This window comes from Polypterus senegalus, chromosome 9 (genome assembly GCF_016835505.1).
Source record: "Polypterus senegalus isolate Bchr_013 chromosome 9, ASM1683550v1, whole genome shotgun sequence".
Lineage (NCBI taxonomy): Eukaryota > Metazoa > Chordata > Cladistia > Polypteriformes > Polypteridae > Polypterus > Polypterus senegalus.
Window position 1 is genome coordinate 45,106,971 of NC_053162.1, and position 18,558 is coordinate 45,125,528.

Sequence of the window (18,558 nt, forward strand, 5' to 3'; positions counted from 1 at the left end):
TGATATTTACTCTTAAAATTATTTACAAAATTAATTTAAAAAAAAAAAAACACTGGTAAAATTGCCTTCGGTAACAAAGATAATAGCCAGGTGCAAGTAACTGCTGACAGATCTGCCTGAACGAGATTGTCTTGATTGACAAACAGAAGTACGAGTCAAGTGGAGGTGGAGTGGGGGGGAAGGGTTGGGTGTCTGGCGATTTATCACTATAAATACACGTGGGCTGCGGGCACAAAGGTGTGCTCGCTTCTGCGGCCGTGGGAAAGATGAACACCGCTTTCTCCAGCCAAGACAGAAGCGCCGCATGTTTGGGTAAGTTTTTAAAACCCCCTTGAGATAACGACAAAATAAGCCAAACAACTCAGACTTTTTACTTAAGGCATCCTGCCTAAATCTTACATTATGGTTTAATTTAATTTTCATCCGCACCTGATTCTTGGTTAAGAATTGAGAAACGATTTCGTGGTCACCTTTAACTATTACTGAGGAAGCGTAAAACGCAAGTCCTGGGTAGGGGAATTATTATTATTTGGCGGCAGATTTTGCGTAGTGTGGCAGTAATGGTTAAGGCTTAGGACTTCACATCCTAAGGCTGTAAGTTTAACTTTCGCTTCCGTGATGCAATGCAATCAGTAAGTTACTTCAACCACCTAGGGGGGGTGTTAATGTAACCAGTCGCAGCTTTTGCGAATCGCCTTGGCTAAAGAGGTTGGCCAAGTAACCGTATTTTTCACCATTAAATTCGTCTAGCCCAAAATTGATGTATTTAAAATTGACTTTAACAGACTCTGTCTGTTACATTTTTTTTTTTTTTTTTAATGGTTGACTGTGAAAATGTGTGAAACAAGGGTCCAGGACTGAACTTGAACCACTAATTTAATATGTTAAATAGAGGAAAACGCTCCAAAGACAGACGGACGGGGATTGGAGACCGTCAACTAACACTGTTTGTGTCTTTAGATGGTTGTTCTATATTGTGATAACCTTTAGGCTGTGGTTTGGTGATTTGAAACTGGTCAGCTTTGTGCCATGATGGATCAATTTACGTCCATGTCCAAGAACTATAGCCTTTCTATAAACCTCCATAACATACCTTGTTTGTTGTACGGCTGGTAACGGTCAATTACACTGGTAACAGTGCGTGTGGATTTTTGCAGTCCGGAGTTGTTACCTGCCTTAAATCCATTGTCGTGGGAATAAGCTCGGGACTGCTATAAGCATAATCTAGATTATCCAACATTAACAAACTTCAGCAGCTTTGTTAGCTTCATTGGATGATTCGAGCACAAACACTATATGAATTTAACGAACGTTTAACTTTCTAAGGTTGGCTCTAAGCATAATACAAATCTAAAATATAGGTGGGTGCCTTCTGCAAATTGTAATACAATCTAGAGTATACTATATACTTTTAATTTAAAAAAAAAAAAAGGGGGAAGAAATCCTTTAAGTAAGCAAGGTGACACAACTAATGAGACAACTAATTCATGAGTCCAGAGTACATGCCATTAAGCCACAACCATAAATTAAGTGGAGACCGAATGGATGCAAATTTGCTTCCCTATCAAAAATCTAAAGGGGAAGGTTTGTCATGCAAGCTATGTAATCTTTAAAAATACCATGGGCAATAATCTCACTTTGTAGAGTTTTAGATATAGAGAGTTTTAGATATAGAGAGAGAGAGATATTAGAATTTCCAGAAACAAATTATATTGGGTTAATTGTTGTGCTCCTATGGAAAATGTAAAATATTCTCTTGAAATGTGGATACACTATTGGAAAAGTTGTTCCTCTCCAGTATCAAATATGATAGATGTGCGTAATTCAGATAAACACCAGTCTGATGTGTAATTGCACATCCACCCAAATCAATTTTTATATACTGTAGGTCTTAAAATAAGGCTGGCTGAACAAAAGCCAAGAGCTCTGGTCCATCTTAGGAATTTCAGTCCCAACTGTGAATTTTATTTTTCTTCTCACTAACCTTCATAAATCTATTTTGGTTCTTGTGCAGGAGAAAAATATTTCTCACATTTCAGCAGGGCATACATCATCTGGTTAAGTCTAAATTCCACCTTTTTCCTGTTTTCTTTTATAGTACTTTGAGGTATTGTTCTGCTAAGGAAATAAAGGCACATTAGTCTGCTGAAGAAGCTGCTTGAATCCAGATTCACCTGAGGTAAGCGAAAATTTAACAAACTGATGCTGTTTCAGAGCAGTGGGTGCCAGACAAATTATAGTGGCTACAGGTATGTATTCCATCTACAGCATTAATTGGTTACTAACTTAAAGAAATTGCTGGAATACATTTTTGTCCCTTTTTAATATCTTAATTTTAAACCCCTGTTTAGAGCATCTATTTTTTTATTTTAATTTTTTTTTTTTTTTTTAACTGCTTTTGTAATTTTTATTCAATTCAGAGGCTGTGTGTGTAGTTGCTTATCTTGTCACCTGAGAATGTGATATGACTGGGAGTAAACACTTCAGCATCTTCTATGATACTAATGCTTTCTCAAACTTTTTCAATTTCTAATTTAAGCAACAGTCTTAGAACATCAACTTTCAAGGTTCTTTAATTGTTATGACTGAGTATCATAGTGTATACTGAATATAAAATAACTGATTCATAGTAATATATTTTTAAAATGTTTTAAGCAGATAAACATTTTGGATAAGGGTTACATTTTGTTAATACAAATGTTAAGTGTTAAAGGTTGCAGGGTGAAAAATTGTCAAAACATTGTGGGCTTTCAGTCACATTGTTATTTTTAAAGTCATTGGTAAACAGCAAGGGGTGAGTGAAGAATTGCCATAGTAACTAAAGTAGTAACTGGCATAAGTAATTAGTGACAGATCTACTAGAATGAGGATTGTCTTGCATGATAGAGATGTGAGTCAGTAGTTGATGGGCCTTTGTGCTTTATCACTGTAAATGCATAAGAGCTGCAACTGGATAGGTGTGTTCACTTATATGGGCATAAAAAGACAAACTTTCACCAGCCTGGCACAAAGCACCACAAATCTGGATAATTTTTAAACCACTAAGTTTAGGTCTTTGAAGGTTTTTTTTAGTGCCTCCATCCTTGATTTTACATTATGGGTTGACTTCCTTTGCAACTGTACCCTGATAGTTCTTGGCTAAGAACTGAGAAACTTATCCCGTTATTTTGTGCTCCCTTAAATTATGTGGAGGGGAATCCACAACCTTCTTCAGAAAGGTGATGCTGTTTTAGAGCTGGGAGTGTCAAACTCAGATTCTGGATGCTACAGATTTTTCTCCAGCCATTTTAATTGGTATTAATTACTTCTGCACATGAAACCTTTTTGTTCCAAGGGCTGACTTTTCTCGCCTCAGTTAAAGAGCATCTGTATTCAGTTTTTAATTTTCAACCAAGAGACATTGAAGTACAATATGTGTATACCCTTGTATTAAGCCAATATTGCATAACAGGACTACATAGTTGGAGGGGATGTAAAAGTTGATGATCTTGATAGTCAGGATGTTCAGTTACACAACTGTGTAATGGCAGTCCAGCAGATTCACATTTTCAAAATATTGCAAGATCACATTTTTTTCTGACCGCCTGTTTGTCCTGCCTGAGTTGGTCACTGTGCAGTAATTTCAGATAGTCTCTGAAACCCCAAACCTTCTGTATATAAACAGTCATTGGGTAGATGAGCATCTTCTGTTTGTGTGATCCAAAATGCCCACATTCATTTATTGCTTGTGAATGAGCTCTGGTTGTTTGCTCTCTTGCACACAAGATTGCTCTGATGACTTGAGGCAATACTGGAGAAAGTTGGACTAAATCACTTATGTCACACTACACAGCTGAAGGTCCCACTGCTCCCAACTTGCTAAGATTATGTAAATGAAGTTCATGACTGATCCCTGGTCTGCAATAACCTTTCCCCACACACCATTTGTATTAAAGATTTAGGTGTGCTCTGAATAAAATTTGTGAAGCTTATTTTAAGCTGAAAAATGACTTTCCATCCTCCACACTTAAAATTGGATTGTTTCCACCACAAAAATAGTATTTGCCTCCCTTCTCATCCTTTCATTTGATGGATTGGGGTTTTTTAAATAAGTTATGCAAGGTCTGTTCCATTGTGTTGACATTTCCCTATAGCTAGATACTCATACTCCAGCAGCAGCATACTGATAAACAAAAATATTAAAGAGTGATAAAAATGCAGGTAAAACGGACAATAACTTTGTATAATGTTTCGCATAGTGTGGGGGAGGAATGATCTCCTCAGTCTGTCAGTGGAGCAGGATAATGACAGCAGTCTGTCACTGAAGCTGCTCCTCTGTCTGGAGATGACACTGTTCAGTGGATTCGCCATGATTGGCAGGAGCCTGCTCAGTACCTGGCGCTCTACCATGGATGTCAAACTGTCCAGCTCCATGCCTACAATACAGCCTGCCTTCTTCACCAGTTTGTCTTTGCGTGAGGTGTCCCTCTTTAAGCTGCCTCCCTTGCACACCACTGCATAGAAGCCGCTTGCCACATACATCTGATAGAACATCTGCAGCGTCTTATTGCACAGAGCATCAGTATTGGCAGTCCAGTCCAATTATCATCCAGCTGCACTCCCAAGTATTTATAGGTCTGTACCCTCTGCACACAGTCACCTCTGATCACGGGGTTCATGAGGGGCCTGGTCCTCCTAAAATCCACCACCAGCTCCTTGGTTTTGCTGGTGTTCAGTTGTAGGTGGTTTGAGTCGCACCATTTAACAAAGTCCTTAATTAGGTTCCTACACTCCTACTCCTGATGCAGCCCACGATAGCAGTGTCATCAGTGAACTTTTGCACGTGGCAGGACTCGGAGTTGTATTGGAAGTCTGATTGTACAGTATATATGCTGAACAGGTCCAGAGAAGGTCCAGTCCTCTGTGGCGCTCCTGTGTTGCCGACCATAATGTTGGACCTGCAGCTCACGAGACGCACATAATGAGGTCTGTCTGTAAGAGTCCACAATCCATGCCACCAGGTATGAATCTACTCCCATCACTGTCAGCTTGTCCCAAAGGAGCAGAGGTTGGATCGTGTTGAAGGCACTAGTTCCAATTCTTGCAGGACCACTGCCTCTGTCCAAGTGGGAGATGGATTGCTTTATTGAGGCAGCAACATTTTTACTTTCTAAGGTATACTTTCTCCACTTCTGTGGTCTGTAAACAGACCTGTTTTGGTCATTTACACTGGTGAAACACTTCCAGAGGATAGAAATGAGTAACTAATACTTAAAACAAATTTTAAGTTTTAAAATATTTTCTTCAGTTTTAAACATCCATATCTCAAACTGGATGTGATGTACATTCTGTTGCCAGATTTGGCATCCTCAAATCTGTATAAAAGCACCTAAAATTTTGAAGGCAGTGACTGGGGTGTGTGGGTCTACCCCCCGCCCCAACCCACTGTAAATATAGATGTAAATCCCTCCCTTCAGTCATTGGTGAATACCTTTAGTGACACCACCTTGCGTGTGTTTGCAACAACCTCCAGTAGCCTCTTATGGTGCAATCCTGCAATGTTTAAATTGTGGAGGATAAAGCTGTTTGCTATAATCTCAAGCATATTGGTGGTAAAGGGAAACAAATCACACATGTCCCCAGGAACTATGGTTACACAACTTTCAGTCCCCTGTTTGCAGATGTGTGTGTGGGGTGTGTATGGGGAAAAAAAAAAAAAACACCACAATTTCAGAGTTTCTTTTAATGTAGTACAGTACTTTGAAGTCTATGTAGAAAAAAACTGCATTTAAAATTGCACCTCTTAGAATTTTAATTCATGTATTCTCTCTCTCCTGAAGTGGCTGATCATGAGGGATGTATGCAATGTAAAAGCTACTTTTTTCCTGGGTTTTCCAAAGCCCCACTTAAGTTGTCTGTTAATCTGTTACGGGCCACACGACTGGGCCAAAGCAGTCAAATCCTGAAGTGGTATGCAAGCTTTGAACTCTGCGGACCTTCAATGGTGATGTAATCTGAATATTTGGCCCTGAAGTCTACTGTCTGTGGCAAAAGTAAAGTGGAGCAGCATTGAGGTCACATGGCTTTAAGTCTGTTGCCCAAGTAGTGTCTGAGGGGCGGCTAGAAGTTTGTCCCCTTAATACAATCTCAACAGAACCACTTCAGTGTGAAATGTTTCTACCGAATTACAGCTCCAGTCCACCCTACAAAAGGAACAAATTGTTTCCCAACTAACATCATGTGATTTATTACACTAACAAACTTGTGGCCTTTTTCGAGTATGCCACATCTCCGTGAACTGTAGTTTGGTTGTTGACTCCACCACTGCTATCTCCCACTCCCAGTGCCTGGACTAATAATACTTAAGGAGAAAAATGAACATGTAATCTCCACTGCTTGTTTCCTGACACACGTGCGGCTTGAAGTCAGTATTTAAGTTGTTGGCATTAGCTATTCTACCGCTTTGTATCTGTAAGACACTGTACTATGTATAATTCATATTCCTATGGATAACTTTTTGGTAAGAAATGCAGTAACTAAGATTTTTGGACTGATAAGAGGTTTGTGTAATCTGTTTTGTGAAGACAAATTTGTTGGGAGATCAATTATACAGTGAGTAATGTTTGAACAGCAAAGATTCTGGTTTGGAAAGTGACTCTGTTTTATGAGCTACAGGCAAGCAAAAGATGTACAGTAGTAGGTGAAATATGGCTCCTATTGAAGGATTAGTCTGTAGAATGTGAATTTTGTTTAATGACCAGCCAGAATGTTTAATTTTGGATGTGTGTGGTTACTCCTGGCTTGGTTTTGGTCACCTTTCACAATTTGAAAAGGTTTATGGCATCCTATGGTTGAGGTGGTTTTGGGGGTTTTATAAAAATAAATCCATATGCTGTGGAGAAACTGGGTCGGGGGGCATTGGTAACTAGCCTTGGTGTACTAGGTTTGGAAAGTGCTATAGGGCAGATACAGTACATGTGACATAGTTGGCTTAAATATTAGGTTTTAAATTCAGTGATGCTTAATAGACAAATATCAAGGAAAAATAAACCTGCAGTACATAGATTTATTGACTGTAAGCAGATGGATCAAAATGGGTAATGGTTGATGGATTTCTAAAGCAGCAGGTAGAACTAAAGTATCAAAATACACAGTGGTGAAAAGATATTAGATTTTGCTTTCCTTACTAAAGGTAGACTGAAGTGAATTGTACTTGGTTTAAATGCAAAAGTTTAATGACTAATATATAGTGGTTATAGTTTAAAAAGTACAATTGGTTGGCTGTGCTCAATCTGAAGTTCAGTGACCAATGAGAATTAAAAACGATATGCAAACTTATACGTGGTCATAGACCATGATCTGGAAAGTATTTTAGTAAATGATATGATGGCCATGCAGTTTTCTCTGGCTTAGTTAAGTGAGGTATTCAAATTTCAGCCAAGAACTGAGTAGGCACTGTAGAAGTTTGTGCCTTAAATCTAGTCTGCAGTGACTGTTTCTGCTGCATTTAGAGATACCTATGCATTGTGAAGTTGTTGGTGCAGACGTAGCAGTGACACTATTACCTGTATATGATGGCACTTTTTCTCCTCAAGAAGAAACTTGGCTTTTTACAGTGGTTCAATAAATAGGACTGACAATTGCACACCAGAATCATTAAAAGAAAGGAAGCTTCTGACTTGCCAAAAGAGAGTACTCACAGGGACCAATTTTCTACAGACCTTACTATACAGAGAATGTGCAGCATTGTTCATAATAGCACCTGGGTTTTGACTCTTTTTCACTACTACCTCAAGTGGGGTGAAAATGTCTAACTGAACTTGCCTTTTTAAATAGGCTTGTTAATTTGGTGAAAATTTAATGGAGTGATGTTACCACAGTGCAGAAAATACCTGCCTATTAAAGAACTTTTCCATTCTTACCTCTAGGACAAGACGGACTGCTTCATTATGTAATAACAAACTGGACTTGCCTGTAAATTGGAGCTCTTCTGTAAATTTTGCAAAATCCTATGGTACGCTTGGTAAAGTGGGGTCTTTCAAATATAACCAACTAGAGGAAGACTGAAATTGTGGTAATTTTGACGCTTTAAATCTTGATGAGTCTATCGGCATTAATTAACTCTTGTTAATCTTGGCTTTGGCACATTGTGGATGATGTTTAGCCATTTGGGAATAGTATATTTAGTATGGTTTTGCTGTTTGTCTTGTGTAACCATACATATTTCACCATCTTATAGGGTGTGGTGGTGTGTGGGGAGGTTTTTTTTTTTTTGTTTAAATTGTCTTTTTGACAGTACTCTAACATCAATAAATAGAAATGTAGCTCACTGCTTGGTTCCCTTTGGCTTTGAGGACATCTGTTCAACTATGCTTGTACAGTACAGGGTAGATTAGTTCTGTATTGGTACACAAGTACAATTGCCCCAGTGCATTGAAATATATACGTAGCAGGTGTCTTAATCCTTGATCTGATATTTAATTTTTTCATGCAAAACTTAAGTCCAATTTATTTCCCTATATACTGGTTTTTGCTAAAGATGATAAATATTAACATTTAAGTATACAACTTTTGTACATAAATGGTTTGAGGAGAACCCATGCAGACATGGGGAGATTTCACAGTTAACAATCTAGCATGTTTAAATCCACTTTAACAGTAATGCTCTAGTTTAGACTAGAAAATTAATTATGGTATCAAGATCTGAATAGTTGGCAACATAAGAGAAATCAAAAGCTCAAATATTTCTGGATAATACTGACTTTCGGGGATACGTAGTCTCTTGAAATAAGCAAAGTCTATGCATGTTACTATAACACACAACACATGTTGGTGTCCATACTGGCCATTTAAATATACAATGGTCTGATGCTTTGTCTGTCACCATTATTAAAGTGGTTCAGTAACAGATGATAGCAATTATTGTAACATGACATTCTCAAACCCACTTAATCCAGTTGAGGGTTGCAGGAGGCTGGAGTTTATCACACAGTATTAGGCGTAAGGCAGGAAGCACCTCTATATGGCATGCAAGTCCATTGCTCACTGTTTGAGAGCATTAGTTAACACTAGCCGAAGCCCGCTGTAGCATTCGGCGGTGTAAGAATAGGAAAAGAGAACGGTGAGAAAGGAATTCAGTATAACGATGGCTTAGGAAACCACCGTCGCAGTATAAAATGGCAAGGAGCGAAACCAATGCCAATGATTGAGCGAGTACCACCTTGTAGCAGACTATGGAAATCCTAGACGCCGCATTCACTGTTACCCAGTCAACACAAGTCAGTGCATCTGCCCTATTGCGAGTGGTAAAAGTGCCATTTAAACTAATACAGGTATATATGGAAACCAGGTTTTCTGATGGGGTCGGGGGAAACAATAACGTTTTAAACTGTATCGTTTACATACAACAGATTTTGGTGAATTATTTACATGCAATTATTTATATCCATTTATACACTAAATGGCAATTTTTAATAACATTATTATTATTAAAAATTCCTCCTGTATAAGTAACAATTCTCGGACTGCTTTCTTCCATCTCTGAAACATTTCTAGACTTCGTCCTGTTCTTGCGCAACACAGTACTAAAGTATCGGTTAATGCCAGAGTTGCCGCACATATAGATTACTGTAATTATATTCTGTCATCCCACAAACCTATCCATCGCTTACAATTTATTCAAAATTCTGCTCCCAAGATAATAACCTGCTGTTCTAAATCCACTAAACATACTACACCTATTCTCTCTCTCTCTCTCTCTCTCTCTCCTTCACTGGTTCCCTGTTAACTACAGAATACAATACTAAATACCGCTCTTAACGTTTAAAGTTCTCCACAACCTCACTGATCTCCTACACATGGACACTCGTCTCGCTCACTCACTCCGATTCTCCTCTGCAGCGGTACTTTCTGTACCACACATCAAACTCTGTGCTATGGGAGCTCGAGCGTCTCTCATAGTGCTCCTCCACTCGAGAATTCTCCCCTCTCTCATACATCACCTTGCTTCAATAACACATTATAAAATTACCCTCAACTTATCCTTTTCAAACTGGCATACCCATTGTGAATTTTACACTGTTACTGCCAGTTATCTTTGTTTACTAATTATTGCTGTTTGATCGAGAGCGACAGTGGACGCGAAAGTAGGATTAGAGATGGCAGTCGGGGCTCCGTTTGTTCCCCATGACGCGTGAGGAGGGTTTGAGTTGGTGGGCGAGGCTCTGAGTTGGCATGCGCTCTGTCTTGTGTGCCCTTAGTGAATTATAGATATATAGATTAAAGGGTTTTTAGGGGCTTTTTGTTTGAGGAGCCTTTTGCTAGAAGTGTACAGTAAGAACTACAAGCTGAAATCCAATAAGACTGCTTTGTTTTTGGTTTTCCTTTTCTAATTTATGGACTCTGAAAGTGAATTACACTCTTAACCTGTGCATTGTACTTGATGATAAGCGTCAATCGCAGCATTGATATTTTGAGAATGCGGAAGAAACCCACACATACCCCACCACATGTACAGAATATTTACTTTAGAAAAGTAAATACTTTCAATTTTCAGAATGTACTTCTATCTAAAAGTGTTTTTTGCTCTCCTCCAGCTTTTTGTGAGTGCAAAACTAGGAATGCTGGTTCCTAAAGCCTCATTCACTTTTTGTATTGTGGGATGAGTGAGGCTCCATTTTACTGTATATAGTCCTAGAGAAATTACTGAAAACCAACAATATCAAAGGTGGATGTTTGTCCTTGGGAGACTTTTTGATTCAGCAAATTGAATCCTGTGTAAATTTGGTGTCTCTCTCTCCTGTATCTTCATCTCATCTGCATCATGTCTGCCAGTTTCTAAACCCTTCAACTGAAAATTAAGCTTGTACTGTACTGCATTTTCTCTAAATTCTTCATTAAACTAATAGTTCAATTGCGTTATCCTAAATAGAGCTATTTAATTGATTATGAATTTCGGCATGCCTTATCCCTGCCTTATCCTCTGTTCAGACTTTAATGGAATATTTCAGAAACCAGACTTCTTGAGGTTTCTGACCGAACTCTCAATTTTAGGTTCTTAACCTGGATTTTCTATTTGTCTACTGAGACCTGCAGATCATCTCTGATTCAGTCGGATAATGTCCAAAAAAAAACTTGTATTGATGCTTTTTTTTTTTCTATTTTCAATCATTCCAACTCTGTCACAAAGTATCTTGAACACTACAAGAAAGTGTAGTATTCAGGTCCAGTATCCTTTTTACAACTAAAGGAAAAACTATACTTGTCTAGTAATTGGGGAATGTGTTTGTTTTGGGGGGGTTCCTCTTAAATATTTATCAACTTCTGCATCTAATCACTAACTAATTTTTTTTTTTTTTCCATAAACAGGAAAAATTGATTCATTTTTTAAGTCTCCTGGTTGGGGCTAATTTGTCTGAAAATTGACAATGGGAAACAGACCATCTGAATATAATGGATGTAACTGTTGCATTTGTGGTGCGGGGCTTCCTCCTTGCACCTCATTTGACAACTTTACCAAGGACTGGAGGGAAGGATATTATGTCTACATTTATAACGGAGGCCAATATTACAGAGAAGTTGGGGCAGACAATCAATACAAGTGCCCTGAATGCTTCTATCGACCAATAAGAGAGCGATTAGCAAGGGAAGAAGAAGAGCGAAGGAGACGGGAAGAGGAGGAGAGGCGGAGAAGGGAGGAAGAGGAAAGACGTAGAAGGGAGGAGGAGGAGAGGCAGAGAAGGGAGGAAGAGGAGAGGCAAAGGAGAGCAGCAGAGGAACAAAGGAGAAGACAGGAAGAGGAAGAAAGGCAGAGAAGAGAGGCAGCAGAAAGGCAAAGAAGAGAGGAGGAGGAGAGGCAAAGAAGAGAAGAGGAAGAGAGACAAAGACTGGCTGAAGAAGAGAGAAAAAGAAGAGAAGAGGAAGACCAGAGAAGGAGAGAGGAGGAGGAAAGACAAAAGAGGGAAGCTGAAGAAAAGGAAAAGCGGGAGCTGCAAGAGAGGCTGGATCAAACCTTTAAGGATGCAAAGGCTAAATCTGAAAAAGAGGAAAACCTATTTCGTGAGAAAATGGAAGAGAAAACCACAACAGATGTTATAGTGAGCCAGTTTGATGAATTTGAAAAGATCAAGGTTGACCTTGAAAAACCTGATGCTGAAGATCAAAATCTTCTTGATCTCTTGTCTACCAAGAGTGGAGTACACCTTTCTAATATAACACTGGCTACACTTACTCCACAACAGGTGGACAGCCTTTCCAAATCCCTAGATACTCTATTATTCCAAGAGTGGCCTTCAAAACCACCAAGCAGACTTACTCTTCTCCATACTCAAGTACTGCTAACAGAATTTATACTTGCAGATCTCAAGATGGAAGACCGTCTACAGGAGAGCATTACCAACCAAGCTCAGTACCTTGTGGAGACGATTAACAATGCTGCTGAAAATGTAACTGACATCTTTTGTTTCACACAAGCTTTGCTTAGAGCATATACAAGTATGATGGAAAAAGTTGAGTGCCATGTTGTAAAGATTACTAAGCTGATGACCAAGATGGAGACTCTTCCAGCAGAGGAAGTCTTTCTCTTGAAATTTCTAGAACTTCTCCAAAAGAGCCTGAGAGAAGTCAATGAGCCAAAATATGGACAAGATATCACAAGTGTGGAGAAGAAGTGCTATGAGGTCTTGCTAACCACAGCAACCCATTCCTATAATGAGGATGTTTACTCTGAATTGAACTGTAGACTTCTGAGGATTGTCCAGTCTGGTCTTTGGAAGCCAAATGAGGCTATGGATTTTATGTATGAATTGGTAAGCCGTTGCAGTGATCCTGTTCTCCTCGCAAAGGTGCTCCATCTGATTGAAATCTACCGTGTCCCTCCAACCTGGCAGGATGAAGATGGAAAGAAGATCAGTGACCACCTTGGTACAGAGATTCTGTATGAAGAGTTTGAAAAGGACTTGAGAAAAGAACCAGAAAAGTCGCCTGATACTGTTCTGGAGGAAATTAAAAAGTCTGGAAGCATTGACATTCAGACTCTTGATAAGGTGCGCTGCATTGTGTCAGGTGTCCAAAAAAGAATTGCTGCCCTCCAAGTGAGTGAACGTGACATACTTGAAAATATACCAAAAGGCTCCCTGAGTGCAAGTAAAAATGTGGAAGACCTTGAAAAGATTTTATTCACTCTCTGCAAGGGAGTTTATAAAATGAATAAATATTTTCCAAGGGTGACGCAAATGGTCACCTGGTGTCTGCTGGCCCTGTCCGAATACAGCAAGTTACTGGAGGTTGGCACTGGAGAAGGGAAATCTTGCATTATAGCCATGTTTGCAGCCATGCGAGTGTTGATGGGACAGCAAGTGGATGTTGTTTCTAGTTCTTCTGTGCTCTGTGAACGAGATGCAGAAGATTGGAGTCCCTTTTATACATTCTTCAACATTACAGTAGATACAAACACTAACAAAAATAAGGATGAAGAGCGAGCCATTTGTTACAAAGCCGATATTATCTATGGGACTGTGGAGACCTTTGCAGCCGACTATCTACGCCAGATCTTTGAATTGAAACAGGTCAGAGGTAATCGTCAGTTTCAATGTATCATTGTGGATGAAGTGGATTCTTTGCTGCTGGATCGAGGAGTGCAGCTCACTTACCTATCAAGTGACATGATAAGCCTTCAGCACCTCAACACAATTTTGGCAATGATCTGGAGTGTGGTGAACCAACACGGTTTGGTTGCTACAGAGAACAATGTATTTATTCGAGGCCCACCTGTGCCCTTTTACAAAGGCATATTTGATTGTCTAAGTGGAGATGATTTGGGCCTAGAAGAACCAATTGACATTTTGGAAATTGCCGAAGAGAATGGCCTTGTTCCATCTGGCTTTTCAGAGGAGGTAGGAGCCAGTGACAAAGACAAGTTAACAGAAAAGCTCAAAACCATAACTCAGAGCACCATATTGGAATTTTTCCGTGTCTTGGAAGATTACGTTCCCTATCACTTTTCAACATATACTCAAGATGCAGATGGCATACTTCAACTGACTACTGATGACAGCACTCCAGGACTTCCTTTCCTGGTTCTGGACAATGGACTCTGTTGTTTGCTTTCAGATTCTGACCAGCAACTCTGGGAACCAGTTCGCAGTTACGTATTGGAACATCTTCAATTCACACCCTGTACAAACAACCCTGAGAAACATAGCATTCCAGGCTTTCTGCGTGACCTAGTAGAAACAAAAATGCAGACATGGGTAGAAAATGCATTTTTAGCAATTAAGCTGCAGCCAGAGAGGGAATATGTTGTCAAAGGTGACTGCATCCTGCCAGTGGACTTCAAATCTACTGGGATTATTGAACTCAACAAGAAATGGGGAGATGGCCTTCAGCAGTTTCTAGAAATGAAGCATCAGACAAAGATCAGTACCATGTCCACAATCACCAATTTCATCTCCAATGTCTCGTTCTTCAAGAAATATCAAAACGAGATCTATGGCACAACAGGGACTCTGGGCACCGATGCAGATATTGAGTTTCTGTCCAAACTCTACCCAAATCTCACCTCTTGCCGTATACCAACATTTAACAGAAGAAAGTTATTTGAGGTCCAAGGAGAGATGACAAAATCTTTAGAGGACTGGAGGAGAAAAATATGTGATACAGTCCAGGAACAGATCTCTCCCAGTTCCACAGGAAAAGGAAGAGCTGCACTAGTGATCTGTGAAAGCATTAGCCGAGCCATCGAAATTGAAAAGGCACTGAAACCTTATGTGCGTGGCCAGCTAAAGCTCTATATACGCAGTGACAATGACAATGCAAAAATTTTAGATGCAGAGTTGGCTCCTGGTGATGTGATTGTTGCCACTAATTTGGCTGGCAGAGGAACAGACATCAAAGTGTCTGGAGATGTCAATAACAGTGGAGGACTCTTTGTGGTTCTTACCTTCCTTTCTCAGAATGCAAGAGTGGAACTTCAGGCTTTTGGCCGCACCGCTCGAAAGGGAAAGCCTGGCTCGGCGCAGCTGATTGTGTGCACTAAGCATATGCCAGAATACCTCCGGGAAGCTAACACTCTTGGTGCAGTAAAAAGGATCAGAGATCAGGTAGCAAAGGCCCGGGTGTTGCACTACTTGGATGACGATATTCCAGAAATTTTCTTACGGGAGGAGTTATTTTCCCGCTACTGTGAAATCCTATTGTCTGTCTACAATGAGATTGAGGATGTGGATGATGAGAAAGCAACTGTAGCAGTTCTAAATGAATACTGGGGAGTATGGCTGCAGCTGAAATCCAAGCCAATACTGGAATTGAAGAGAGATGAGCTGTTTGCTGCTTTGGCTGCTGATATCGCCAAGGCCAAGCAGCAGTCCAAATCTAACGAGTCTCCATGTTCTAGCATCTATCAATATATCCGATTTGGAAACAAAGAACTCTATGATGAGAAATTTGAAGTTAGTGCCCGCTTGTTTGAAAGAAGCATGGCTCTTGATCCATCTTGGGCTGCCATTGCCTTCTATAGCCATGCCTACTGCACAATAAAGCTGTCAAAAGACAACTACTTAAATCGAGCACTGGAAGATTTGGAAAAAGCAAAGGACTCTCTGGCATATTTCAAAGAACAATGTGTGGTGACCTTGCAATTGGTCAAGCTAGCTAACAAGTCAAAAGAGAGTGAAGAAACCACCAGATTCCAGAATCACATTATGACAAGATGCCAAGTGCTAGATTTCTTTAATAAAAACATTGAAGAAGCTGTGCAGAAGCTGAAAGAAATCCAAGACCGGGGAAGGGATGCTGATGTTCAAGAAACTTCTGTTTTTGCACTCGTCCCAGATGCACAATCTGAAGTTCACCAAGAACTGTATGAGTTTTACAAACTGGGCCTGGTCAACATCTATACTGTAAAGGAGAGACCCCGTTTCTGTTGGGAAGGTCTGCTCATCTTCCTTTTGGGAGTCCTACAGCTTGTTGGAGGGATCATTCTTACGGCTGTCTCTTGTGGCACACTAGCCAATATTGGTATGGCATTGATTGGTGAAGGAATATCGGACTGCATCAGTGGTGCTGAAGCCATGATAACTGGAGAATTCAGCTGGGCATCGTGGGCCATTGAGAAAGCAATTTCTGTTGGCCTCTCCTTGATCAGCTTTGGAATCGGCAAGGTTATTGCCAAGGGTGCTAAAGCAACAATGACGGCAATCAAACACATTGGTAAGAATTTGAAAGCTTTGCCCAAAGTACTCGGCAAACAGATCAAGACTGGGCTTAAGCAAGCTCTAAAGGATAACATAAAGAATGTTCTTAAATATGCTGGCAAAGAGATTGCTGTTGAGCTTCTAGGTAAAGCAGAGGATAAAGCACTGGAAGCCATTGTCGAAGAGATTAAAAAAGCAGCCAAGGAAAATGCAACTCAAACAGTGCAGCAAAATATGAAACAAGAGCCATTAAAGCCTCTAGCTGACACGGTCGTTCTGTCCCACTTGAAGGATGGCATGCAAGTGAATGTGTTGCTGTCAGATACCATTAGTAAGGAGAAGATGAAGAAGATTTTTAAGGAAATGGCAGACTCTGTGCTGCAAACCAATAAAGAGGGTCTGGAATGGCAGGAAAAACTGCATTCTTCACTGTTCAAGGTTCTAGGTAATGCCTCTGAGGAGGCCAAAGGAAAGCTTAAAATTGCCCTGGGTATCATCCAAGCAACCTATATGAGTGCTTTGGCTGCAGATGCCATAGCTTCAGTCACCATTATGTGCCAAGACTTTAACAGCAAATATTGTGATGATCTTGACAAGATGATTAAAGAGAAATCCATGGCAGCAAAAGCAGAAAAAGTGGCAGTGACCACTAGTGAGCGTGAAAGTTTAGATGCTTTTAAACAGGAGTTGGCAGCTGAAGTTGCAGGATCATTAGTGGAGGTGCTTACTGTGGTTTTTCCAGCAGAAGTTCTCCAACCATCTTGTGAAATTTGCCCAAAATAAAGTAAATGGTAAAATTAACAAATATCTTGAAAGTAAGTTGAAAGTGGATGCTGATACTTTCATAAAGTCTAAAGAAGTGTCCACTGGCAATCCTATAGATTACAAGAAAGAGCTATCGCCCACTGCAGTAAATATGCAGAAGGCAGTAAAAGCATATGCTGCAGACATCCAAAATATCAAGAAAGTCGAAACCATAATCGACTTCCGTGTGTTAGCTGAGGTCACAGGAAAGAGGATTGTTGTCTTGGCTGCAGATAATAAAGGTGACATGAGGAAGATTCAAGCTTTGAATCCCAACCTGAAAACCATCACTGGCACCGTAAAAATAGTGTACCAACCCAAAAATGAGCAGTATCCCAATGGTCGCTATGATGTATACATTAAAGGGCAAGTTGTAACTGTACATGGTGAAGGAAAAGCCTTTACAGCAGTAGCCAGAGGGCTTGAACCTGAGGCTTCAGAAACCAAGGTAACTGAAAAGGCCACGGAATTGAAAGCACTGAGCTCCAAAACTCTCCTGGAAAATACTTCCGAGTGGGCTTTAGTCATTCAGCGTAAGAAATGGATAGATGAATTCCGAGGGGTAAGCATTAAACCTTAAAATTAGTACCATCGGTGTGACCTGAGCAGAGCTTGTCATGGCTTAAATTCCAGCAAAGCAGCTTCAACCACAATTTATCCAAGTCTGGAATCGCATTCAACAAGATGTTACTATAGTTTTGACTGGACATGCAGCAATTGAGTTGTGTGTGGGTGGGTGTTGTTTTTTTGTGTGTGTGTTTTTTTTTTTTTTTAAAATGGCCTGTTCCAATAGTTTTGGATTGATTTTTGCTTGTTTCTGGGCACAATTTTTACACTTGTCTTTTCTAGTCAGAGCAAAGTAAGAACCAGCTGTCAACATCTTGGACTTTCTCAACTGTTACATATGCCAAATATAGTAGGTTTGAAATCCAGATTTTGCAAATGACATTGTGCCTTTTGATTTGCCAGTTGCTGTACTTGTTACAAATGCTATCTGCTTTATCATGACTCTTGGTTTTTGATGTAAAATTGATAATAAACAAAATATATGAAGCAAATGATTGTTTTGAATCTTCTTTAAGAGCATCTGATGTTTAGCAATTGCTGAGTCAGGTAAACTATTTAGTTTCATCTCAACCGGGGGGAGGGAGTTTCCCACTTAGGTTTTTCAGGGTTGTGTGGATGCAGAAATCTGATCATTCCAAATCAGAGTTCCTTTCATTTGTAGTCCTAGGTTGGATGTTCATGGCCATGTAACATGAATGAGAAATTCTCTGATCAATTTGTGTGGGTTTGAGGTTTTTTGTGTGTGGTCACCCCCCTTTATACACATGGGCTCTGAACTTCTCTCCTTAAGTACCAGCAGCATGGCAAAAATGGAGGAGAGCTATAGCTGTGAGAAGTAATGGTCTCGATTTATTGTTAGCTTCTTTCCTCTTCTGTTGCTTGGCACAGCCATACTAGAAATAGCTATGAAAATGTCAAGCTAGCCATTTATTTGAGGTGGGATTTTTAAAAATGTAAATAAGATTAAATGATGCTATAAAGGGATGCTCAAGTGTCCTGGGATGTTCTTCTGACTTTC

General features: G+C 39.9%; 1 protein-coding gene and 1 long non-coding RNA gene across 2 annotated transcripts; both read left to right on the forward strand.

Moving 5' to 3' along the window:
- The first annotated feature begins 207 nt into the window (after positions 1 to 207).
- On the forward strand, positions 208 to 11,497 carry LOC120535300. The gene is made up of 3 exons (XR_005634882.1): positions 208 to 312; positions 2,099 to 2,179; positions 11,347 to 11,497. It is a non-coding gene; the product is annotated as an uncharacterized LOC120535300 (long non-coding RNA).
- Positions 11,498 to 11,517: 20 nt separating this feature from the next.
- LOC120534854 lies at positions 11,518 to 17,722 on the forward strand. Its single transcript, XM_039762368.1, has 2 exons — positions 11,518 to 11,555; positions 11,609 to 17,722. Exons 1-2 carry the CDS (start codon positions 11,518 to 11,520, stop codon positions 16,950 to 16,952), a joined length of 5,382 nt encoding a protein of 1,793 aa, XP_039618302.1. The 3' UTR covers positions 16,953 to 17,722.
- The last annotated feature ends 836 nt before the right edge of the window (positions 17,723 to 18,558 follow it).